The sequence below is a fragment of the Callorhinus ursinus genome, unplaced genomic scaffold (assembly GCF_003265705.2).
Source record: "Callorhinus ursinus isolate GAN/ISIS: 27379988/994484 unplaced genomic scaffold, GSC_fseal_2.0 scaffold57, whole genome shotgun sequence".
Taxonomy (NCBI): domain Eukaryota; kingdom Metazoa; phylum Chordata; class Mammalia; order Carnivora; family Otariidae; genus Callorhinus; species Callorhinus ursinus.
In genome coordinates, this window is record NW_027397119.1 from 8,637,263 (window position 1) to 8,661,854 (window position 24,592).

General features: G+C 55.7%; 1 protein-coding gene and 1 long non-coding RNA gene across 4 annotated transcripts; one reads left to right on the forward strand and one right to left on the reverse strand.

Moving 5' to 3' along the window:
• Positions 1-1,491: 1,491 nt before the first annotated feature.
• On the reverse strand, positions 1,492-23,198 carry SLC41A1 (solute carrier family 41 member 1). Of its 2 annotated transcripts, XM_025855281.2 has the most exons (11): positions 22,795-23,196; positions 20,029-21,076; positions 12,601-12,708; positions 11,402-11,473; positions 10,608-10,752; positions 10,336-10,482; positions 9,573-9,720; positions 8,643-8,722; positions 7,602-7,736; positions 7,107-7,255; positions 1,492-3,994 (listed from the first exon to the last, which is right to left on the reverse strand). In XM_025855281.2, the coding sequence occupies exons 2-11, from the start codon at positions 20,401-20,403 to the stop codon at positions 3,809-3,811; spliced, it is 1,545 nt and encodes a 514-aa protein (XP_025711066.1). In that variant the 5' UTR covers positions 20,404-21,076; positions 22,795-23,196; the 3' UTR covers positions 1,492-3,808. The 2 variants fall into 2 exon arrangements, with proteins under 2 accessions (XP_025711066.1, XP_025711067.1); XM_025855282.2 differs by lacking the exon at positions 12,601-12,708 and having other exon boundaries at positions 22,795-23,198.
• Positions 16,004-19,393, forward strand: LOC141371136 (uncharacterized). Of its 2 annotated transcripts, none has more exons than XR_012375825.1 (3): positions 16,004-16,615; positions 16,726-16,899; positions 18,127-19,393. It is a non-coding gene; the product is annotated as an uncharacterized lncRNA (long non-coding RNA). The 2 variants fall into 2 exon arrangements; XR_012375826.1 differs by lacking the exon at positions 18,127-19,393 and having other exon boundaries at positions 16,004-16,321; positions 16,463-16,615; positions 16,726-17,096.
• Positions 23,199-24,592: the final 1,394 nt, after the last annotated feature.

Below are 24,592 nucleotides of genomic sequence, written 5' to 3' on the forward strand. Positions count from 1 at the left end.
GATACAGTATAATATACTGTGTATGAAAACATTATATAAATAATAATTTAGCAATCATCCTCTTTTTGTTAGCCCTAATAAATCTTACTAACATATTGCTTCTTTGAAGAGTTAGTCCAAGAGCCCAGGCCTGTTATAAAACACTGATTTCTTAAATGTTCTCACCAGAAAAAACGCAAACAAACAAAAGAGGGTAAATATGTAAAGTGATGGATGTGTTCATTAACTTGATGGGGGGGATCCTTTCACAACATATACATATATCAAATCATCAAGTTCTATTTTAAATATTTTGCAAGTTTATTTGTCCATTATATCTCCATAAAGCTGAAAAAAAAAAAAACGCTGCTGACTGAGATGAGTAATGCTCAGCATTTACTGTAGGCTGGTCGAGGCCTTCACACGTCCTGTGGCGGAAGTGTCCTGTGTGGGTAGGGGTTCCCGGCAGGGGCTTTGGAGTCAGACCTGGGGGCGCTGCACTAGGGCCCTGCTCTTCCATTTCTGACATCTCAGGAACACGGCTTTGTCACAAACCTGTGTCTCATGAGGCCACGTTGTCACCCACTGCCCTCCCAACTCCAGCCACATGGGACTCCCTGTGGTTCCCCAAAGCTCCAGGCTCCTTTCCCTGCTTAGCATATTGTTTCCTCTGCAAGATGCCTTCCTCTTCCCACTCTCTGCTAACTCCTATTCCCCTTGGCTTTTTCCCAGACTTCCCTGACCCTCAAGACTGGGTTAGGTGTCTTTCCCATCTGCCTGCTCCCCTAGCCACCCTCCGTGTACCCCTATGGCCATCATACTGACATTGCTTTGTCATTGACCGATCCCCCCACCCTTTAAATATGGACTAGTATCTTGGGGTTTGGTGGGTGCTAGGCACAGAGCTTGGTGCTTTATGTGCATTACCTCGCTGAAGTCTCCTAGCAATTGTAGGAAAGAGGTATGAGTGCAGATAAGGAAAGCCAGGCTCAGAGAGGGTACAGGATTCCCTAACATCACACGAGGGCAAGCAGAAGATCTGGGATCTGAACCGCCCGTCTGACTCCAAACCTTTTGTAAGTCATTGTAAATTTCTAAGGGCTTACAGGGCTGAGCACAGTGAAGGCATGTCCCCGTAAGTACTCGACAAATCAGAGCTGTTATAATTTTAACCCAACCAGATGGTAAGCCTCTGCAGGGAAGGCATCTTACCCCACAGATGCTTGTGCCCCGCAGCATGGTACCCTGACCAAGGCGGGCTCAATGTGCGGAAGGCAAGGACACTGCACTGGCTTCTGGCCTATGTCCCAGAACACCACTCATTGTTTCTCAAGAAATGACTGATGTGTGTTGTTGTTGTTGTTGTTTTTATCACACATCTCTATTTAAGAGCTGTTTCCTTTTTGGTCATGCTCTGGCCCCGTTCCACTTCTGAGTGAGGAGGAGGTGGGACTCCAGAGGGGATGCAGAACCACTGCTTTCGGGTGAGACACACAGGAACCAGCAACCACCTAAATAAACGTCCTCTTTATTTTACCAAATATAATTTATCAGTTACGTTGACATTTGTCAATTCAGTTATAGTAACTATAAATAATTCTCTTAAGACACAGTTCTGTAACTTTTTAAGGATACAAGAGTAAACCAATGTTGCTCCTTGCAGCCAGGCCAAAAGTACATGCAGTCTGTGCAGTCGGGGAGAGGGGAAAAGAAATGAATCTTCCGTGAAAGTCTACTTCATTTTCTTTCCCTCTCACCCCGTGGTCCTCCCTCTGCTCACACACTCGGGGCTTGGGGCACGCCCACCTTCCTGTTTTTTCCAGCAACAGAGGAGGCTCCAGGTCTCCAGGAGAACACAAGGGGGCACAGCCTCAGAGGCAGGGGCGCTGGTTTCGGTGCCTGTACAAGAGTGTGTGTGTGCAGATGTGTTTGCAGGTGGAGGGCAAGCTGGAAGAGGGCCTGAGGGAAGAGCAGAAACAAGCCTGGGCTGGTGTTAATGAACTCTGCCAGCCCCAGCCCCAACTACATAGCCTCTACCATTCCTTCCAATTCGAAGGCTCCAGAAGGTGGCGTGGGTGGAGTCTCTGGAGGTCCCAGCCAAGGTCTCAGGATGAGGCGTGGGGCTGGGAGGAGCAAGGGTCCCTGCCTAGCCTGCCCCTGGAGATGGGCCCTTTCCACTACAGAGAGGAGGGTCAATGGGGAGGCCGTGCGTGGAGAGGCTAGGAAGAAACCTGCATCTGAACACCCAGATTGGCACACATGCAAGTGTGGACAGATTTCTGATCTGGTCAGAGCAATGGGGGGGGGGGCTGGATGCAGAGGCTCCAGTGTTCCCTGAAGCTTGCACTGGGCAGAGAAGAGCACAGCAGCTGGAGACGTCCAGCCTACTGGGTCTGAACCCTCTTTCGGGTGGCCGGTGGGGAGAGATGGAGGGAAGAAAAGGTGAGGAAGGGTAGTTCAGGGAAATGAGCTGCTGGTGGAGCGACGGGGCTGGGGGCTCTCGCTGGGGTCGGCACCGCACAGAGGTGAGATTCAGAGGCAGAACCTGGCCTGATGACAGACCGCAAACACTTTTAGCCAGGCAACTTTCTCCGTCAGGTCGGAAGGGGCGCAAGACCTTTGTATCTGGAGAATGAGCTGAACTGAGAGCTGTTTCCCTGGCCACTGGCACAGTACCTACCACGCGGTGGGCACCCAGTCACTATTGCTCAGTGGAAGCTTCAGACCATGCCTGCACAAGAGCTCCTCTTGGGGAGGTGGTGTATTTGTTGAATGGGTGAATGAGGGCAGAAGCCAAGCCAGAGGAAACCTGCCCTCCACAGCGCGGCAGCAGGAATGATCTCAGGAAGTGACGGAGACTAAAGTGGCCACATAAAATGTCCTTGGTGGCAGTGAAACAGCCCTGGTTGCCCTCTGTCTCCCAACCATCCTCCACGTACTCGCTCCCTGTCCCTAGTCTCGGAACCCAACCTGGCAAGCTCTGGGAAAGGTGGTGTTGAGAGGCAATGAGACACGAAGATTGAACAGAGATAAACAATCGGTCCTCTGGGCCCAGGGAGGATGTAGACCTTGTTAAACCTATTGGTGGACATGGGTCAACAGAGACCAGGCTCCTGCTCATTTCTTCCCAGATGTGACGATCAATGGGAAAAAGATCAAAAGGAGGGGCTGGCGGTGTTTATCAGGCAATGGGGTAAGGGATGTGTATACACTTTGAATGGTTAGTCCCCCTCACTCTTTTTGGGACGAAGGGCCGAGGATAGGGCTAGAGTTACAAGGGGCCAGAAGCAGCTATCTTTTTACTAGTGCTTTGAAGTTGGTCCAATTTTAGAAAAAAGTGTGTGTGTTTTAGGGGGATGGGGGAGGGGAATGATACTCATCTCTCTGTTCAATCAAAAAGAAAAAAAAAAGAGAGAGAGAGAGAGAGAGGAAACAAAAACAAACCCAAAAAACCAGAGCCCACTCACAAAGGGTTTCTCATTAGGGCCATGACTGAGTTTGCTAAAGCTAAACCAAACGTCCGCAGATCCTAGATGGAAACCCCTGCCCCAATCCCCCTCACCTGGAGGCACCCACCATGAAATTGCACTTGGTGATTGTCTCAAAAAATCTACTTGTACTGCTTATCTCAGTCCATCTGTCCTGTCGGAGTTCTTGCTATACAAACTTGGCTCAATGTATAAAAATTCCCATTGAAAATAATGAGAATTCGGTATCAAAGTGAAGTCGTAGAAAGAGGTGGGAGTGTGGAGTGGGGTGGGGGAAGGAGAACAAAAGAAAAAATTCGAACAAAAGTGCAGGGGGTAGGGGGAAAGGTTGAGTGACCAGGCTAGTCCCCGACATCTGTGTCTCGGTCCCCAATGAGCCAGAGGACATGGAAGCTGAGTGCTAGGAGCCCAGTGCCAAGCAGGTCCCCCAGAGCGGTCAAGTACGGGATGGAGAAGTTGTCCGGGTCCAGGCCCCGGCCCCACATCCAGTGCACCATCCAGTCTGCGATGTACAGGAGAATCAGCACCTGGGGAGACAGAAGGGCCCGGCCTATAGCCTTCCCCTCTCTCCAGGGGGAGCCAGAGGCCACAGGATAGAGCACATTCATCGTATCCCTGGGGAATACGCTGCGATGGTTCATCTTGCCACCCCAACCACCGCTTTATGTTCCTCTACTGCACAGTCACCGCCTGGAGCCGACCATCAGCGTCCCATGAGCCCTTTGCGGAGCATGATGCTGCTACTCCCCAGGACCTCCCCCATCAGCATCACATTCTGCTCCCAAATTGACCAAACGGGGGACTACTTAATCTAAGTCCTACTTATTGCAGCAATTCAGCCCTCTTGCCTCTAATTCTGGGTCATCCTATTCTTGGGTCACTCCAGTGCCTGCCATGTGGGCCTCTCCAGGAGCCCGGCAGGGGGCTGGGGCCTGGAGCTTGCTTTTCACACAGGGATTTCTCCTCGGAGCAGAGCGGAATAAGGACAGTGTTTGAGGCTGCTGCCGGCACAGTTGTCTGAGTAACAGTCGATTATCCCAAGCTAGCTTCCTCCTGACCCTTTCCATTCTGCTGTTGTGGGCTCAAACAATGCAAGTCTAGTTTAACATGAGCCCTAGCAAAATAGAATTACGAGTAAGTCAGCCGAGTAGAAAGCAGAGAGTACGTATCAACGCAAAAGACATTTTGGATTATCTGCTGCTTTATCTGTGCCCTTGCTTCCCTTCCATGTCTACAGATCAAGAATGATCTCGATTAGCCCTTTGCTAGTGGGCACAGGACCAGTGGCATCAGCAACAGCTGGAAGTGCGTTAGAAATGCAGAATCTCGGGGTGCCTGGGTGGATCGGTCGGTTGGACCTCTGCCTTCGGCTCAGGTCATGATCCTGGAGTCCCGAGATCGAGCCCCGTGTTGGGCTCCCTGCTGGGTGGGGAGTCTGCTTCTCCCTCTCCCTCTGCGCCTCCCCAGCTCATGCTCACCCTCTCAAATAAATGAATGAAATTGTTAAAAAAAAAAAAAAAAAAAGGAAATGCAGAATCTCAAGTCCTGCTCTTGCTCTCCCAAATCAGAATCTGCACTTTAGCAAGACTCACATACACTTCGAAGTTGGCAAAGCACTTGATCTGGAATACCAGGGGAGAGTGGGCAGGCCTGCATCTTCTCTACGCTCAGCACCATTCCTGACATGTGGGCTCCCTAAATGACCGCATCTGCGTGAGAATGAAATGCTTTCTACCGGTAAATCTCCAACACAGTCATTTGGGAGGGAGGTTTTACTCTTGACTGTGCTTTGCAAAAACTGTGGTATGTAAATTCTGCCTGAAGAGGCTCAGATGCAGGAAATGGAGACCTTGGGGGAACCTGAAGCCAGAACCGATACCTAATTTTAGGCCAGCTTGGTGGTTCTCCTGTCTTCTCCCCGAGGCCGCCAGAGGCTCTGGTTCCAGCACCCTTCATGCTGCCCCTGCCTTGCACGCAGCTGCCTGGTGCTCCCAAGGCCTGCCCCCGGCTCTGCATGAGGGCCAGCCCCCCATCGCTTTGCACCCTTTCCAGCAGCTGCAGAAGAGTCCCATATAAAGAGTGTGGCCCGGACAAGCCCTCCCCTCACTGCAGCCTTGTCCCAAGGACACATGGCTGAGCCGGCGGGAGCAAAGCGATCAGGAAGAACCTCTCCAGGGCACTCAGTGCCCTGCCCTGGTCCGCCACAGCTCTAGGGAAGACCGCAGAGGTGAGAGTGGGAGCCCAGGGCTAAGCCCCAGCCGCAGACCCCCGGCATCTCCGCCCCCGCTTTCCCCACCGAGGGCACTTAACTCCTCCGTGCTGGGCAGTGCGGCAGCAGGGCAAGAGCATGTGGCTGGTTCTCGGCCCAGCCCTCGCCAAGATGTCCCCACACACAGGCTTTTTAAGGTTTTAAGGTGAGAGGCTGGAGGACGAGTGGTCACCCAGAGGGCACTGGTTAAATGAAATTATGTACATCTACAGGGTAGAAGAACGCAACCATAACGAACCAGGGTGGTCTTCTCTTTATGTATTGACATGGAATGATCTCGAAGATAAACTGTGCTGTGAAAACACTGGGTGTGGACAGTGCGTGGAGTATGCTACATGCGTGTTAAAAAAAAGGAAAACAAGAAGAATTATACGTTTGCTTGAATAAATATAGAAGAGGCTTGAAAGAGATACAGGACATGGACTACGTGGACGGCCGGGAGGGAAGAGGCTGGCTGGCAGAACGAGGGCGGGAAAGAAGAGCTTTCACTGTGAACCTTTAAAAAAGTTTTGAACGATGGGACTGTCATTACCACTCAAAAGTCAAGTCTATGGCAATTGACAATGTCTGATAGGGCGAGTGTGGCTCCACGGGGAGCGCGGGAGGAGGGCTGGTGAGCAGGGGACAGTGCTGTGTCTTGACCGTGGTGCTGGATGGACGGATCGACACGGGACAGAACTGCACAGAATTGCACACGCACACGGGTGTGTGTAAAACCGGTGTAATCGGAGTCAGCCCCGTGGATAGTTCCGACGCTGACTGGTTGGTTTTGTGACTGTACTGAGTTATGGGAGATGTTACCGGTGGGGGAAACCGGCTGAAGAGTACATGGGGCCTCTGTGTACATAAATTATGCAACTTCTTGTGAATGTATAATTCTTTCAAAATAAGAAGATGAAAAAAACATGGGCTAACACTACAGGGGAGGGAGTGGATTGTATCACGGAACGGCAAGGCTGGACGGGGTCCTCCAGATGACCTAGTTTGGTGGTTTTGACCCTCTTTTAAGTTGTGAAACCCTTCATTCAAATGACATTTTCTAAGGAAGGCCCAGCATGCAAAACAACCAACAGGAGCTCTGTGGCCAGGCCAGTGGGGGTGGTACCCCAGGCCCACCTGCCCAGCACCCTACAACCACCACCTGCCTACAAACCACCACGTTGGGGCCATGCCTCTCAATTGGCAAATGTATCCTGGAGGCTCAGAGAAGTAAAGCAACTGGGCCAGAGTCACACAGCATGTTGGCGATTCTGCTGGAACCACGGCCTGTTCTCCGGAGCCCCTGTCCCGTGTCTCTGGGCCACCCGGTCCCAGAACGAGAGGCGGCAGAGGGTGCAGTGGGCCCTCCCCACGCTCCTGCCCGCCCGTACCTGGAGCAGTGCGGCTGTCATGTAGAAGATGATGAAGACGAACGTGAGCGTGGTGTGCCCGCCCTGCATACAGCTGATGGTGTAGAGGAACACCAGGTGTCCCGGAACCACAAGTAGGAAGAGGACTCGGGCCGAGCGAGAATTCACATCTGGGACCAGGGGAGAGAGGGGGGGGGGGGGGGGGGGGGGGGGGTGAGGAGGAGGAGCCCTGGCCCCAGAAGGCCTTTCAGGCCGGAGGTGCCCCGCTACACCCCAGGACGGCAGGTGGCTGATGGTCTCTACCGCTTCCCCCCCCAAGGTCCCCAGCCCCCGTGGCGTCCGCGGAAAGGACAGTCTTCCTGCCTGGGATCTGTTCTCCAGAGAGCTGGTGAGGCCCAGCAGAGAGGGCGAAGCTGCCCAGCCAGGGCCCAGATGTTTCGGAGGGGAGGTTCCCTCATTGTTGGCCCCCTCCCTCCGGGGCTGGAACGGACCAGGAGGCCGGGACTCTGTCATTACCGGGACTGAAGAAGGTGGTACAAGGACTGGGGCAGCGGCGAGGGGCTTGCTCAGAGTTCTCCCCTGGCATCCCATTCATGTGCAGGAAGGTGGAGATGCGGCTGGCCTGCACTGCCACCAGATTGCCCCCGACACCTGCAGAGAGACAGAAGCGCTGAGGCGGGGGCAGAGTGAGGTGTGGGGAGGGCACGACACATTCACCGGTCCCCGGGAGAAGAGTGAGAAGAAGGAAGACAAAGACCCCCCGCACCCCCGTTCCAGGAAGTCTTCCAGGTTGCTTCTATCCTCCCCTCTGCGGAGACGTTGGCCAACCCACGTGGCCCTAGGGTGCTGAGCGTTCAGGAAGGGGCACAGGCAGATCTGCACACTTAGGCAGCCTGGGCACGGGCAGCCCCACACAGCCGGGGCGACAAGGCCTTGCCCTGCCCGGCCCCTCTCCGCAGCTCTGAGCAGACCCAGGCTCCTGTGCTGGTTCCAGGAGCCAAGATCAAGTGTCGGGTTTGAGCTCTGGCCTCTGGTGCCTCTCCTAGGAACGGTGCTTGTTGTTGTTTACCCTCCCACCCCCGACCTCTTCGCTGCTCTTCTCAGCCTTGCCTCGAGCTCTGAGAGGCTGGGCATCACCCATGCCATCACCTACAGAGCGCATCACCCACGCTCCGCTGCTGGCTGCTTCTCATTGGGTTTCAACAGGAGCCAGCAGGACACACTCAGAGAGGGTGGAAGGAGAGAGAGCTCAGGTATTTTTTTTTCTTATCCCTCTCTTTTTGGCAGTGGCTTACCCCTGTCGGGGGCAGAGGAGTGTTCTCTCTAGGCTCCTCTAACATTATTTTCTCCTCTTGACCCTGGAGGACAAGGGCTTCTGGTTGTTGCTAATCTCTGGGTCCCTCCCCGGCTCCCCGCTCTGTGAGCAGCCCCCTTGATAAAGTCCTGAACGGTCTGAGCCGGATGCTCTTGCTGCCGGAGTCCTGACTGATACAAAGGCCCCAGGTCCTTTCCTCCTGCCCCTCTCCTTTCCCCCGGCAGCTGATGCCAAGACCTCACCATTAATCACAGGCGTGAAGACAGCCATCCCTGCGAAGTTGGGGTCTGAGACAGTCTTGTCCAAAATGAGGCCTCCCACACTACACAGACAAAGACAAAGTGACACAAAGATCACCGACAGGTTGTATTTCAGTTCCGGGGATGACAGGCCCATCTGGCCTTGGGGAGCAAGGGGCTCCCAGGGCTCCCTTGTCTCCTAGTCCTTGCCTCCTTTGCCAGAACCAGTTGCTGTTTATAATAGTGAGACTTGGCACAGCGCCCCCCAGAGCAAGCTGGTGGCACGGGGTCAGGCCCCTGCCTCCTGTACCTGCCCACCCCCGCCCCCCAGGTTGGCTAGAGGAGCCCAGGGTGAGCAGCCCACGAGGACCGCTGTTCTGCCCACTCAGTTTTTATTTCCCCTTGTGGTAACAGCACTGGGCTCTTCCCCAGGAACTACCTCTCTCAAACTCAGTCACTATGGTTCAGGTGACATTGCTCCAAGGATGGCTAGGCCCCAGCCCCGTCCAATCAGAGCATCACTTCCCTGAGGCCACAGTGAGTCAGGGATAGCCCTGTGAATGGATGAGAGCCAGTGAAATTCTCTGGTGGGACTCTGTGGAACTGTGAACTTCTTCCCACTGGAGTTAGTATGAACCTGGAGCCACAGGCCATCATAGGGAAAGGCAGAGCCAAAGAGAGATACAGAACATCGCAGCCCTGATGCCCCTGAATCCAGCTCTGCCATTTTCGTGCCCTAAGCCAGTGCACTCTGCTTTTTAAGGAAACCCACGTCAGATGGTTTCTGTCACATGTGACAGAAGGCCATGGAGCCGATACACTCTGGAAGGCGTTTCTAGGCTCTGTACCACATTTCCTGTCTCCAGGGCTCAACAGGGAGGCTGTGGCGGGGTGAGAAGGGGGTGAGGGTGTGTCCCAAAAGCCCAAGCCTACCTGCTGATGGCCATGGCAATGATGACAGGCTCCCAGCCCGAGTACAACACCTCCCTTGTGGCTGGGCTCCGTCGGGCCAGCACCACCCAGACAGGCAACAGGGCCACGAAGAAGGCACACACCAGGGGGTAGATGTATTGCCAGTCATCTGACGGAGGCAGAGGCGAGAGGAAGGTGAGCGCTGCGGCGCCCGGCTCCGGCCTCCCCTGGCTCGGCCCCAGCCACGGCGCTGGTAGATCAGCAGGAACCCCACACCAGGTGCCTGGATCATCCATCCTCCCTGCAAGCCCAGGAGAGGGGGGGCGGGCAGCCTTGTCCTTTGTGTAGATGAGGAAACCAAGCTGAGAGCTTCCCAGGCCTGGGGCTAATCAGGGGCAAGAGACCAGCTTCTAATGTTCCTTGCTTGGAGCCCCAGAAATCCCTGTCTCCCCCGCTCCCCCACCCATGCTGCAAGCAGATTCCAGGCTTCAGCTGCTCTCCTTCAGCCTTTCACCTTTACTCCTCCAAGGCAAGTAGGAGTCCACAGGACCAGGCAGGAATATATTTCTCAGATACTTTCCCCTGTGCCCCTGCTGCCTTGCGTGACTTTGAGCCAAGCTCGGGGAATGGGGCCGGGGAGGGGGGAGTTAGTACAAAACTGCGCTCCAACCACACGGTTAAGAACATAGGGGAAATCCTTACACCTTTGCAAACCCACTGCTGTCTCTCCCAAATCCCACCCGGGGGTCCACCCTGGTCACACCCTCAGTGGCCTCAGCCTCACCCCGCTCCAGGTAGAGTCCCCAGCTGATGCCTGAGAGCAGTGCCAAGGTGATGAGGTCACCCAGGCTGGCGGCAATGGGCGTGGCCACGTTGTCTGGGTTGATTCCAATCTTTCGAGAGCCAATGATGACTCCAATCATGATCATACCTGGGGAGGAAGGGGAGGGGCCAGGTGGTGCGAGAAGAGATAAAAGGGGTATCAACGAACAAAAGGAGATTGCAGGTGCCAGGCCCGGCCCTCCCTCCTCCCCCGCCCCTCTCTCCCTTCCTTACCCAACACCAGGGAGGCAATGAAGGCCGTGGCCACGCTGCCGGCACAGAGCAGGAAGGCGTGCGGGATACTGAAGTGGCCATCAGGGATCCAGCCAAAGACAACGGCTGCGATGGATGCCAGGAAGCCCACGACTGTGGCCTGCACCTGAGGCGGGAGTGGTTAACTCAAGAGAGCCAGGGGCAGCAGGGTTCCTAGCGCGGGTGGCCCGAGTGCTGGGCCGGCCCTCTTCCTGGCTCTGTGCAGCCCCAGGAGGCAGGCTGCGCTGGACTGTGCAGTCCCCCCAGGCTGGAATGATGTCTTTATTTATTTAGTTTCACACCAGACACTGGTCCTGGGCAGCACACCCCGCAGGAGCCCAGGACATGTTACTGGCTGAAGGAGCCAGTCATCCCCTCTGGGGACTGGGGTGAGAATCAGCAGAGCCTGAGCCTTCAGTCAGGAGACAAGGCCTGGGACTCGAGGGGGAAGACTCCCAGTCTGGAACCCGTGTCGCCTCACACGGGGATGGGACAACGGTGGACGAGGACAATCCTGCCCTCCCGAGTCCGATTTGTGGGAACTCGAGCCCAGTGGACCCCCGCAAGCCAAGAACTGACATGGGACCTGCTGGGGCCCTCCCCGTCTTGGCCGCTTGCCTGGGAAACTTGGTTACCTCCTAGAGCTGCTTCAGGAGAGGCCAGCTCAGCAGGATGCTGGCGCCTCACTCACAAGCTGGCTGGGGCTGAACTCAGTCTTTCAGATTCCTGACTAAGGGGGAAGCTTAGCCCACCCTCTCTAGTCTCTGCTTTCTTACCTGGATGAGGGCCATGTTCCCAGTGATCATCCGCCAGAGCTCCTTGGGTGTGTCCATGTGCCCAATGTTGGCCTGGGAGAAGGAGGGGAGGCGGGGGCTGGAGCTCCAGGCTGGGAAAGGCCTGTGGCTCCATCTGTTAGGACCCTGCCTGGATCAGGAGGCAGTGAATGGGGTCTAAGACGCTGGGACCGGAACATAACCGGAACATAACCCCCAGGGAAAGTGAAGCAGCATCACGGGGGCCGGAAGAAGGAAGGAGCTAAAGAGCCTGAGCTCCCGCAGCTGGGCGGGGGCAGAAAGGGGGCTCCCAAGCCAGCCCCCTCTCTTCTCCTCAGGACAACTGCTGAGCAGAGGCAAATTCCATCCTGTGTGCCGGAAATGCGGAAGCCCATTTCCACATGGGTCAGAGGGACCCGATCACTGGCTCTGAAGCCAGCTTGCCATTCTAGGGCAGGAAAGGTCAGCTGCTGGTGTGGGACTGAGGCTGCAAAAGGGTTTGGGAAGAATGAGGTGGCATGGGAGTAGGCCGGAAGTCAGGCAGGGTGGGCAGGCTGGACAGGCTGCCACTCCCTCTGCTGCCGTCTCTAGACTTGTAGCCACACGGGCCATCCCTGCCACCCGGCTCCCCTGGCCTCCTGAGTTTTATTGCTTCCCACCTCCCACCCCATGGCCCTATATCCGGTTCAGTCTCTGGGCCATCATGGCTGATCTACGGGGCTGTGGGCAGGGAGAGTGATAAGCAGCCCTCTTGCTGTCTATTCCCTTAATGAAGAGTAAGCTGCCATGAGGGAAGGGGGAGGGGATGGATGGGGGGCTGGGAAGGCCTGGCTCTGCTCCTGCCCAGCTGCGGAGTAGGGCTGGAGATCAGAGGAGGCCCCCGTCTGTGCAGGTGGAGGGACCAGCATGATGCTTGCCTGTCAAAGCTGCACAAACAGTCACGAGGCGGGTTGCGGAGCAGGGGGTGAGGCAACAGTCCAGGGACGGCTGGGACATCCAGAAACCGAGCCTGGGAACCACTCTGGGCAGGGAGCCCCTGTCCAGGAGCAGGACACCCAGGCTGGGATCTCCCTACACCTTCCCACCCCAGCCCTACACTCCAGGCCTGGGCGCTTGGGAAAGGCCTGCAGTGATCTCTCAGTCCGGCTCTGTGCTGCCCCAAGTCTTCTGTGTGTCCCATGCTTCCCCGCCAGGACACTCACTGCAGTGGACAGCCTCGATGCCAGGGTCATTTCCAGGTTCCCCTTAAGCCCCAGCAGCGCAGGCACCAGGATGAAGACCTCTGTCACCTTCTGGAAGACTTCCCAGTGCTACAAGGTGAAAACAGAACCCAGGAATTTCAGTGCCCCAAACGGCTGGCATCAGGTTGAACAGAGAGTCTGGGATCAGAGGCTTGAGGAGGAAGTGCAATCAGCAGGGTGTGAGCACGCCAGCCGCCTTTTCTCCAAGAACCCTGGACCCAAACCAAGACCATGGTGCTCCAACAACACAGCCCCCCCTTCCTGCCACCCAGAAACGGGGAGACATGGAGGGGCTCATCCAGGCAGGAGACCTCAGCCTGGCTTCACTCCCCCGCCTGCTTTCTGGAGGTGAGGGACAGGAGGTGAGGGCCCACACGGCTGTCACCCCAGGCTGGCTTACACGCCAGAACTCCTTTGTGATCCCCCCCTCAAATAGCAAACCCCAACCTCTCTGCCTTCAGTCCAGTTTCTCCGTGGCCTCAACCTTGGGTGGTGTTGTCTCAGCTGTTGAGAGCTGGGCTCCATGGGGCTGGGGCTGAGGAGATTAGTTTGTTTGGTTTCTGTGTCCAAGGGCTTTGGGCCTCAGCCACAGCAACTCTCCTCCTCAACAGGCTCTGAATTAACACTGGGGCCCCCAAACCTCTGCGTGCTGGTTCGCAAGAGGCTTTTTATGTCTCCTCTGCAGTCCCTCACCCCACATACCTCCCCCAAGCTCTCAGGAGAGGCGAGGGGGATCTATACTCACTGCAGGATATGTTCCCTGCAGGAAGAGCACTGGACTAGGAGTCAGGAGACATGGGTTCTAGTCCCGGGCCTGTCAGGCTTGGCTCTCCTACCAGCTCCTTCAGCCAAGAGCTGTTCGGTGCCGACTGCCTGCTAGGCTGCTTATAAGCACTCTACGTTGTACAGTTCCTCATTTCGACCGATCAACAGTCCACTCAGATGGGGGCTATTTTTAATCCCCATTTTGTGAATGAGGAAAATGAGTTTCAGAAGGCACTATGCTTGTTTGTGCTAAGGGGGAAAAAACCAAGGAGCCAGGATTGGCTATTTGAAAGCTACTTTAATTGCAAGTGAAACTGAAGACTGGCAAAAAAAGCCTGGGTTTGCGTCTCCCTGCCCGGTGCTGACTGCCACATGGGTTCCTTTATTTGTTCTTTATTTGTTTTAGGAATGGTTTGGAGAGGGAGGAGGGGGCAGGCGGCCAGGCGGGCGTATGGAGGTTGACCAGAGGGTCATGGTCGGGAGGCAGAGCGCTGTAGGTGTGAGGACACCGGACCGAGAGCCTTGGGTCTCCTACAGAGACCACAGGGATGGGCCTCATGCTACCTCCCCAGCGTCGGCCCACACGGACCTGCCTGGGGACCCCAGACACACTACGGGGCGCCTCAAGCTCCCGACTGTAAAATGTACAATTCAGGGGCCACGTCGGAGGGTCTCTAAAGGCAGTTCCAGCACTGATATTCCATAGTTAAGAAGGAGGACGGCTGCAAATCAAACCCGCAGTGAGATTTATCACCTTATGCCCACCAGGATGGCTACTACGAAGACACCCCAGAAAGCAACAGGTGTCGGCAAAGGGTGTGGAGACACCCGAACCCTTGTGCACTGTTGGTGGGGCCATGGAATGCTCCACTGCCTATGGAAAACGGTGGGGAGGGTCCCCCCAAAACTAAAAATAGAACTACCATATGAGCCAGTAATCTCACTGCTGGGTATATATCCCAAAGAAGCGAAAGCAGAGTCTTGAAGAGATATTTGCTCACCCACGTTCCTAGCAGCATTATGCACAATGGCCGAGAAGTATAAGCAACCGAGGTGTCCACTGATGGATGAATGGACACACGAAAGGTGTATATGTCCAGTGGAACAGTACTCGGCCCTCACAAGGAAGGACATTCTGACCTGTGCTACAACATGGATAAACCTTAAGGACATTATACTAAAGTGAAAGAAGCCAGTCACAAGAAGACAAATACTGTATGATTCCACTTATATAAGGTATCTAAAGTAGTCAAATTCATAGAAATAAAAAGTAGAATGGTCGGTTGCCAGGGGCTGGAAAGGGATTTCGTGCTTAGAGTTTGTTTTGCAAGATGAAAAGTTTCAGAAATGTTGCACAACAATGTAATATACTTAACACTACTGAACTGTACATTTAAAAATGGGTAAGGTGATAAATTTTGTTATGTGTTTTTTTAACATAATAATAATAATAATAATAATAATAATAGTAGTAGTAGTAGTAGTAGTAGTCATACAAGATGAGCAAGGAGTATCAGAGGGGGCCAGGGCTAGGGCCCGAGACCTGGGGAGGCTGGACACCAGGAGGTGTCCTTACCTATAAGGTAAGGATTTCTCTTTTCCTGTCAGAAAAAGAGAAATGCGTTTTGTTTGTGTGCGTGTGTGGTGGGGAGAAGACCATACCAGGACGCTGGGGGAAGGGCGCATCTCCTTAGGGCTAGAGCACACGCTTACCTGAGCTCCTGGTCTGGCCCCTCACAGGCGGAGAGCGTAGGGCTCTCTTTAGGGGAGCCCCTCTCTAAGACTACGGATGGGAAAGAGTCCCCCCTGCCCTGCCTCCCTCTTTCCTAGCAAGTTGCTGAGCTTCGAGGTACCCGCAGGAAGAGGCAGGCCCTCGCAAACGCTGGAAGGATGCGAACCCCTTGTCACTCTTGAGGTGCCCCGAGAGAAGGCGGCCCCGGCGAGCCCCATCCAACCTGGAGGAACTCGGGCACTTTTCCTCTCGGACACGGCTGGTGCCTACCACTGGGGTTCCAGTTCCCTGCAGGCCCGGCCATATGGGGCTGTGCCTCATCCTTTCTCCCCTAAACTGGACAAACAGCTCCAAGGAGGGGAAGACTTCCCCTCAGCTCCCCTCCCCTCATGAGGGTGGCTGACTGGGGGCTTTCAAAGCTTCTCTCAGAGCACAGCCTCATATCCCCTCCTCACTGCAGACCATCTGCCCCTCCCTTGGCTCAGCGTAGGTAATGTATATGAGCTCCCGGAGTCAAGGAGCCTGGAAAGAGATATGTTAAGTGTATGCATGGAATACCGTCTAAATTGTTTGTCTTTGTGATTATTTAAGAAAAAGAATGTAGGAAGCGCAGCTAAGCCCCTCTCAGCCCTCCCAGGGCCCTCTGCCTCCCAGCACACTCGTTAGCAGGACCGAGAAGGTATAGGGTTTCAGAGGTGATGAGCTGAGAGACAGGCAAGGGGAGCAAGCCGCCACAGTACCAGCCCCTGTGCAGAAGTCTTTCCAGCCCACACAGAATTCAGCCTGGGATCTCACACCACCTGACCAGCAGCCCAGCAACGCCCTGAGCTGGCACGTGGCTCAGAGTAGCCAATTCCTAACACACATACTTTCTTCACCCACAGAACCTTCTCAAAGAGGCAGCTCAGGCGGTCTCTCTTTCTTCCTTTGGCCTAATTCAGGCCCATCCTGTTCATCTTGGCTGGGAGTGCCCGCCTGCTCCTGAAGTCAGACCTGTCAGCCAAGCCTGCACCCACGCCTTCCTGCTCTGCTGGGGATAAAAAAGGGAAGCAGTGCCCCACTCGGCAGGGGGAGGGCGTCCACAGACAGCACTGCTTTTCAGAAATGCAGCTCCTCTCCCCTGTCTTTCTCCGTCCTTGACAGGGGCTGCGGTTGGGGGCTCATTGGGCTCTGCTATCCCGGGAGGTGAGAAATGAGACTGCTCCCCCCACACCCCAAAGTAATCCTGATTCAAAGCGATCACCCTAAATCTCGTACCTCAGCGGCCTAGCCGGTACCTCTCCCCCGTCCTTCCCTATTGCCTCTTCCATCCCTTACCTCCTCCAGCCCCACAGACTGACTCCCGCCCGCTTTCAAGTACTCTGCCCTGAGCTCCCTTCCCCACCACACCTCCCCGCCTCCAGACGGTAGAAGCAGGGAGGAAAGTCGCAGCCAGGAAAAGTTGGAATCAAGACATTAAGAAGACGAAAATCCCTAGAGGTAAGCTCTGAGCCCCAGGTTGTGGGAGGACCCCAGAAGCTGGGCTGCAGTTGAGCTTTTGGGGTGAGGACTGAGTCTGATCACTTGTCTGAGCCTTTCCCCCTCTGCAGGCATCCGAGGTGTCGGGCCTCAGGGCAGCGCCTGGGTATTCAGGGCTGTACGAAGTGTGAGAAAGGAAGTGGTCAAGGACAGGATCCGAGAGTCCCGCCCAGGAGCGCCAGCAGCCCTGGGAGCAGGCCAGCCAGGGAGGATGCCTCTTTCCCCTCCCCCCCACTTTCATCTTGGTAGGCTCTTCCATATACACAGCAGGGCGGAGAAGCCAGAGGAGGAGGTATTTGGGTGAGGGGCTTGTCTCCTTTCCTTGGGATCCTCAGCAAGTGAGTAGTGAGTTAAAATAATACCTGTCTTAACACAGTTGGGAATTCCAGGGAAGGTTGGTCCACCACCTCCTGTCTCCCCTATCCCTCAAAAGGCCGACAGCAAAGGGAAGTGACTTCGGGGGCAGGCGGGCCCTCCCAGCCAGCATGCAATGGCCTAGGACCAGACTTGGGGGGGCGGGGCCCAGAGCACCTGTGGCAGATCCCCATCCAACCATATTCAACCCCCTCCAGTCCCAACATGGGGCCCAATCCTGCTTGCCTTCCTAAATATCACGGGAACTCGCAGCCACGGTGGGATTTCGGAGCAGATGGCTGGCCCTTTATCCTTTTCCTACTTTTGGCCAGTACAGCAGCCCCTTATCTCACTGCCGAGGCTGGCTGTGTGCGTTGACTGGGTGAGAGGGCAGATAAGAGGCAACAGAAATGACCTTCCAGAAAGAGACTGAGTCTTCTGCAGTAGTAGGGAAAGATGGGGGGGGGCGGGCCCTGGACCAAGGAGACATCCGCACCAACTCGGACTTCTGTTCATTTGCTCTGAGACGCTGGGGACACCCTATAGCCATCTCCTCCAGATGGCCCCAGTCTTTTAGGCACTCCCAGATTCTGTCCCACTGAAGGCCCGCTTAGCTTATGAAGGGAGGATGCAAGTGTGAAGCCCTAGAAATCATCCTGCTCTTCCTGAATCTGAGATTGTCAGCCACCCCTCCCCCGGCCCCCCGACCTTTGCTTCCCTGGATGTGGACTCAGAATCTCCCTGCAGTCCCATGTCCTGGTCTTTCTGCACCCTCCTCCTACCCTGATATCTCTGTAGCCATCTGCAGGGCCTGCTTCAGCCCAGCTGTGGCAGGAAGGTTGGGGGAGGGGGACAAGGACAAACCAGCCATTGTCATCCACATCCATGGACCCTAGCTCTGGGGTGAGTCTAAGTGCCACACCGAGGGCAATTGCTGGCCCTCTGTGGGCATGTTGGGCAGGCTCCAAAGGTCCCTACCAATGTCCCAGGCTCATGGGTGCGGGGTGGGGGTGGGGCAAGATGTCAGGAGCCTCTTCCAGCTCTGGAATTCTCCGAGTATGGGGGGAAAGGGGTGGGGGTGGGGGACTGCTAAGGACCTTTGTTCTTGTCCACTTTAGAGTATAACTCCAATTGTTCTGGATTCTGATCCACCCTGTTCTTCAAGGGAAGACAAGAGAGAGAGCAGACTCCTGCCGAAGTCTTTAACCAACTGGTGAACCATGGACATGGTGTAGGCCATAGAGGTTAACGGCACGGGCTCTGAGTCAAGATGACCAGGGACGAGTTACCTAATCCCTCTAAGCCAAAGGCTTCCTATTGACAAAATGGAGAGGATTATGGTTTCCACCTCATGGGCCCACCTCCAGAAGGGCCCAACAAATGCTGTTTATTATTACTGTTATTAGTATCCAGAAAATAAAACAACTGGAACCTGGCTCTCTACCTCTTTGTAAGTACCAAACCAGAACCCCAGAACTCTTAAGAATGAGAATCAAGGCCACCGGGAAGAGATGGAAGAGTCTTACTTCTCCTGTCACTAGGCCCCCTCACTGCCCTCGGAGGTGAAGCAGCCACTAGGGGGAGGAGTCCAAAGCCTACCTTCCCAGCTCCAGGCTGGCTTCCCAACCTCCATGAGGAACAACCCAGAAGACAGTAGGGTAGGGGAGAGGGAAGGCAGTGCGAGGCGCTTTGGCATGACATAAACACCATCCTCATTAGCAAGCAAGCTTCTCCTAAGGGCTCAAGTCAAAGTGGTCCAGGTGGACACCGCTGACGGAACCACCTACAACCGACCACCCTCAGTTCCCTGGGACACTGGCGTAGTAACCTCCATCCCACCAGCAGGCCTCTCTGCATCACCGCATGCGTCCTTTGTAGAACTGGCTTGGCACCGGGGAGGGGATGCTGAGTTCCATGTCCTCCTGGGAGATTCCATGGTTAGGGACAAACTGGGAGGTCCCCAGGGCCAAGGCCAGATCTCCTCTGGTCTTTGTATTTCTCCAAGTACCTAGGACAGAGCTCAGCACACAGCAGGACTTTGATACCTGCTAATGATTTACTTCGATAAACCTAGCGCCTCCGGTCTAACTCCACTGGGCTTGTCTTCCTGCACTTCAAAAAACTTTTCCCAGGAAACAAGACTGGGACCTCTTGGACCTGAAGGTTCTGGGTGAGTCCTAACGTGCAGTAGGTTACATAGCATATCCCTGGCTCTCAGCTTCCAGGTCCTGCCAATTCCCATCCTTAGCTCTACCCAGTAGCCTCGCAAAGAGCCCTCTTTGCCCAGCGTAGGTTCATGAAAGACAGGTAAGAAGCCAAGAGGAGAAAGAGTTCTGCCCAGGCCTGGTTACATTCTGTCCCCATTTACACCCCATAGTCAGCACTTCCAGGTCTTGCCATGCCAACCCCCCACCCCACTTCCTGCCCAAATCATGCATCAGATGGCATGTGCCCACCCCTGTTCCCCAAGGAGATCGTGCCAAGGTTCCAAGCAGATAAGCAACAGAGAATGCTTTTAAGAACCTTCCCACTTAATTTGAGACCCTCTTGGCAGCCGAACAAATTCCTGCCCAGCAGGGGAATGGAGGGGAGACTTGAAACTGAGCTTCCTATTGTGGGTATCCTTCAAACCCCAAGTGAAGGGAAAATAAAGCATAAAGAGGAGTCCCATCTAAGTGTCTCCCCTACAGAGCTGGGCTCAGGAGGAACGCCCAGGAGGGATGGCAGGCAACAACCTCATTCCATCCCTCCTCCTCCAAGCCTGAGCTCTGGAACAGATTCTGCTTCTGTTAAGCAATGCTGCCCTGACCACCTCCTCAGGGCTACTGGGCTTCCTTGAGGCTTCCATAGAAAGTAACTAGACCGAGAAGAAGTCGAGGACGTGATCCAAAGGGAAACGGTTCTAAGAAGCAGCAGCTGCTTCTCACAGGGAGGTGGAGAGAAAGCTCCAAGAGTCGGTTTCGCGGGAGGAAAAGGTAGCCCCGGGCTCATGGTCAAGAGCGGCCCTCCCCAGGTCCTACCTGCACGATGTCCAGCACCATGCCAGCAGCCACAGTCCCAAAGCCTGCCAGGAGGAAGGGGAACAGCACTTGCAGCCCAATGGAAAAGGAGGTCTCCTTGAGCGGGGAGGGCGGTGCGGGCCCCCGGTCCGTGCTGACGTCATCACTTTCATTGCTCTGACTCCCGTTCTCCAGCAGGGCGTCCTCCTCCCGGACCCCCTTGGCGTTGGCCCGGGACTCAATCACCACCACCTCCACCCCGGCCCCATCAGGCCCCAGGAACTCTGAGGTCCCGGCCAAGGGCTCTCGCCCGGGGCCATCTGAAGAGCAGGGCGAGGGAGTAGGGCCAGTCCCGTTGAGCTGGTGGGCGTCCTTCGGCTCTGGCTTAGAGGACATGACGGGAAGGGAGGAGGGGAAGGGGAACTTTCCTTTCTCTCTCCCTCTCTTTTTTTCTTCTTGCTTTCTCTCTCTCCCTCTCTAAGTCGGGAAAGCACTTAGTCTTGGGGTGAACCCAGGCTTGGGCGCCGCGGGACCTCTTCCCACGGCTCTCCGCCCCTACCAGGTGCGGCAAATGCTGGTCCCCCGACAGGCAGCCCCATCAAGCACGAAAGCCGCGAGCTGGAGGGAAGCTAGAGACTCCCCACCAGACTCCGCGGCCAGCCACTAGGCGAGCAGAGGCCTGACTCCGGCCGGCCAGCTCGGGGCCGGGGGGAGACGTATCTGGCCTCTTAATATTCTTTGGTTCTGAGCAGCAGGGTCCTCAGAGCAGGGGGCATCCAGAGTAGAAGTGCCCAGCCAAGTCCGTGGCGCCCTCTGAGGTGGCCCTTCTTTCATGAAAAGTAGCTTGAGTTCAAATCCTGCGGAAGGCAGCCTCGGCCTAGGGCTGCTGCTCCGGCCTGTGCCCCCGGCTGGGCTCCTTCAGCTTCCCACAGCTCCTCCGGCTGCGCTCGTCTCGGCGCACTGTCTGACGTCCTTCCCCTTTCCTCCAGAGATCTCCTTCCTTCCTGGGAAGACCTTGTCCTGCCCCAAATCCCTGGTCCTTCAAGTCACGGGAATCTGTGTGGAACACCTGATGTGGAAGGAAGAAGACAAAAAAGAGAATGTTATGACATGGCCAAGGACAGCTCATACCGGCACAACTTTCCCACAAGGCAGGCATAAAGGGTTTGCTCGTTTCCTCCTTCTTTTCGCTACAACTACCCATTCCTGCCCTGTGACCTCTGGAGGCCCAGCAGGCGCGACCCCTGCCGTCCTGCCGCCCGGCAGCTCACCGCCCCATGGGGATCACCACGGTAGTCAACAGCCACGAGATGGGGCCAGCCTGGGGAGTGGGACCACGTGGCGCAGGAGACCTTGACGTTGTCTTCTCAGTGACCAGGGGTGGACACGGATGTCCTGGGGGAGATCCCTTCTTGAACGCTCATGAAAAACCCAGGGTTATTTAAGTGTGGTCTCCCAGTGGGGTCAGTTACAAATTCAGTCACAAGCTCCCTGCCACACAGCACTCACACTCCACTGCAGAAAGTGATTGTTTATAGTCACAAGACAGCTGGGCAAGACAAATAAACAGGGAGAATCTGATCATTAAATGAAAGTCTCCAGACCCCCAAATGCCCTAGCCCCCGAGAGGGGAAAAAAAACCAAACCAAAACAAAACTAGAAGGACTCCCTGGGCCATGGGGCAAGGCTGCCAGACCAAGGCCAAGAGCCAGAGGCCTACCCACTCCTGCCCTTGAGAGTCAGCAGTGTTACAAAAAGCTCAGACGCTGACTGGGATCCAGGCTTCTGTCTCTACTTCTCTCCCCCTGCTCTTGGCCCTGTGGGTTTGTCAGATAGGACAAGAGAGTTATCTCAGTTTGAAGGAGAAGGTAAAACTATTGGTTATTATGAGAACATTTCAGTTCCCTAGGTTCGCCCTGTTCCCCAGGGTTACTGAGAGTTGGATATAGTGGAATTCTAAAAAACAAAAACAAACAACAAAAGCAGCAACTAAAAAAAAAAAAAAAAAAACTAAAACAAAGCAAAGCAAAATACAAAGCAGCATAAGCCAAAATGCACTTGCTCCCAAATGCAAGCCTCTAGCAGCAACGGCCCCGCTTTTCTTGTTTAAGGAATCCCCAGGCCGTGATCCCACTCTATCCCATTTCACCAAAACAGATCGTACAAGGAAAAATAAATTTAAAGCGAATTTCCCTAGGTAGGATGACCAAGGACTTAAGTATTCTAGACACACACAATTAGTCAACTCCAGTTTGGGAAAGGGTGATTCAAAGTCCAGTAACTGACCCATGGGAATTGTTTTCTCTTTCTATGGGCTCAAGTCACACATCCAGATTCCCTTTTCCAATCTCCTTAAACACAGTCCCATGGTTCTCTCAGAGACCCTCACTAGAGATCCAGAAATTGCCCTCAGGGCAGGAGAGAGTCCACTGCTCCTATGCCAGCAGTGTGTGCTAGAACTTGACCCTCCCTCCTCCTCCTGTCTTCCTGGCAGGCTACCTAAACTGAAGGGGGGCTCCCAGGAAGAGAAGCCAGTCCCTCACCCCACTCCTTCCACTAAAGAGACTTCGGACGGGCCTAAGGCCCTCGGATGAAAGGAGCAAAAGTGAACCAGGATGCCCTGAGGAGGGAACAAAAAAGACCCGTTTTAGTATCTGCAAACCCAGGGAGGGGGAGAAGTAACTGGGTGGCCGCCCCCGCCTCTCCCGCATTCAGACTCAGCAAATGCGCTGCGCGCCAGGGCTCCCGCCCTCCGCCACCCACCGCCCCAGACCCACCAGGACTGACCTGCCTCTCGCTTGGGAGGAAGGGGGGCGCCTGGCGAGTGGCAGCAGGGACCCGTGGTCTCGGGGGGTGCAGGGTTCCCCCTCTTCTCATCACTCCTCCTCGGCAGTCCTCCTCGGCCCCCGGCGTGCCCCCCTCCCCCGCACCCCCGGCCAAGGCGAGCGTCCAGCCGCGACCCCCGGCTCGCTACATTTCGCCTCTGCGTTACAGCGAGGCCGCCGGTCCGCTTCCACGAGGGGTGGGTGGCCGGGGAGGGCAGGATATACCGCCTCGGGCCCGGGCGGGGGGGACCCGGACGGGGGGACCGCGGGGCTGAACTCACTCGCCCCCAATCGCTTCTTGCCCGCGGACTTGGGCCCGACTGGTTGGCTGCTAGTGCTAAACGTGATCTGGGGCAGACTGGGTGGCACCCCCCCCATCAAAAATAGGTTCGGGATGGACAACGGCAGCGACCAATCGGAGGCCGGGCAGGGGGCGGGCTCAGCCTCGGCGCGGCCCCTTTCCTTCGCTTTGTGCCCGGGAGGCGGGGCGCCGGCGAAACGCGGTGCGAGGAGTGACGGGAGCTGCGGGCCGGCGGCCGGTGCCGCGAGCTCGCGGGTCCCCTCGCCCGGCGGCCGGCGACCCGAGGTTCCCGCTGCCCGGCGCTCGCGGCGCAGGGCAACCTCCTCCGGGGCCGCCCCGCCGGGAGCCCCCCTACGCCCTTCCAAGGCGTGTGCGCCTGTGCGCGTTTCCTCGCACATCTTGAGTGTTTTCTCCAGCCTGTGGCCTTCGGGAAGACCGGGAAGCGTCGGTGCGGAGCCAGCCGGCTCTGACCCCGCGGGCTCAGGCAGCCATCCCCGTGCTCCTTTCCGCGCTCGGCACCCGGAGAGAACCGTCCCCACCTCGTTCTTGGACACAGCCCCTCTCTTGTTGGCTCGGCACCTCGCGCTGCCTCCGGATCCCGCGTTCCTCTAAGCAAATGGCTCAGCCCTGACGGAACCGGCCTTAATAACGTCCCAGTTTTGGAAGGGGTGGGGATGGGCGGGCGGGAGGGAAAAGAGGTCAGACTCGCGCCTGGGGTCCCACGGGCACCACCTGAGGGAGGTGCCGGGGGCGAGGGGAGCGTGGCTTCCTCTGACCCACTGATCTTGGTGGCAGCACAGGGGAGAGAAGTCTCCATCCCGGGCTAAACGAAATCCAACTTTCCCTGACGCACCTTGTGGCATCAAAGAGGGGTGTTCCCATCTCGCCTTTGCCACTTCCTCCCTGGGGTATCTCCACCTCTCCAACGCAAACTCAGTACCAGCTCTCTTCGGGATGTTTTTGTGCAGGGGGTGTGACCTACCCCAGAAAGGAACTGCCACCCCCCAGGTTTTCCCCTCTTGTCAGTGGAACCTGTGACCAGTGGTTCCTTCCTGCCCTTTTCCACGGGAAAGGTGGCTCAGGGGTCATTCTAGGTGACTCCAGACCACTGGATGGGTTTGGGAGCAGAGATGGGCCTGGAGAGAGGAGAACATGGTACTGTTGGCTGTCCTTTCCTCTCTCAGACACACAAGAACACACACGCAGCAACCTGAGCAGGTCATTCCTTTGGACGGGGGGACAAACATGAGCAACCTGGCCCCCCACCTCCCACTCTAGTATTTAGGATTATTTCAGTTTAGCTGCTAGGACATTTGCATCAAGGGCCTGCAGTGTCACAGGATCTCTATAGGAAATGTCAGTGTATTAGAACTCCAATTTTGGGGGCACCTGGGTGGCTCACTAGGTTAAAAGTCTGCCTTCAGCTCAGGTCATGATCCCAGGGTCCTGGGATAGAGCC

What these genes read in the sequence shown, in the direction of transcription:
- SLC41A1 (XM_025855281.2), bottom strand. Translation starts at nt 20,403, where the DNA reads ATGTCCTCTAAGCCAGAGCCGAAGGACGCCCACCAGCTCAACGGGACT. An exon ending in CATCGAGGCTGTCCACTGCA is followed by an intron (nt 11,474 to 12,600) that starts GTGAGTGTCCTG and finishes TCCTTCTCCCAG; the next exon opens with GCCAACATTGGGCACATGGA. An exon ending in CTTCACGCCTGTGATTAATG is followed by an intron (nt 7,737 to 8,642) that starts GTGAGGTCTTGG and finishes GTCTCTCTGCAG; the next exon opens with GTGTCGGGGGCAATCTGGTG.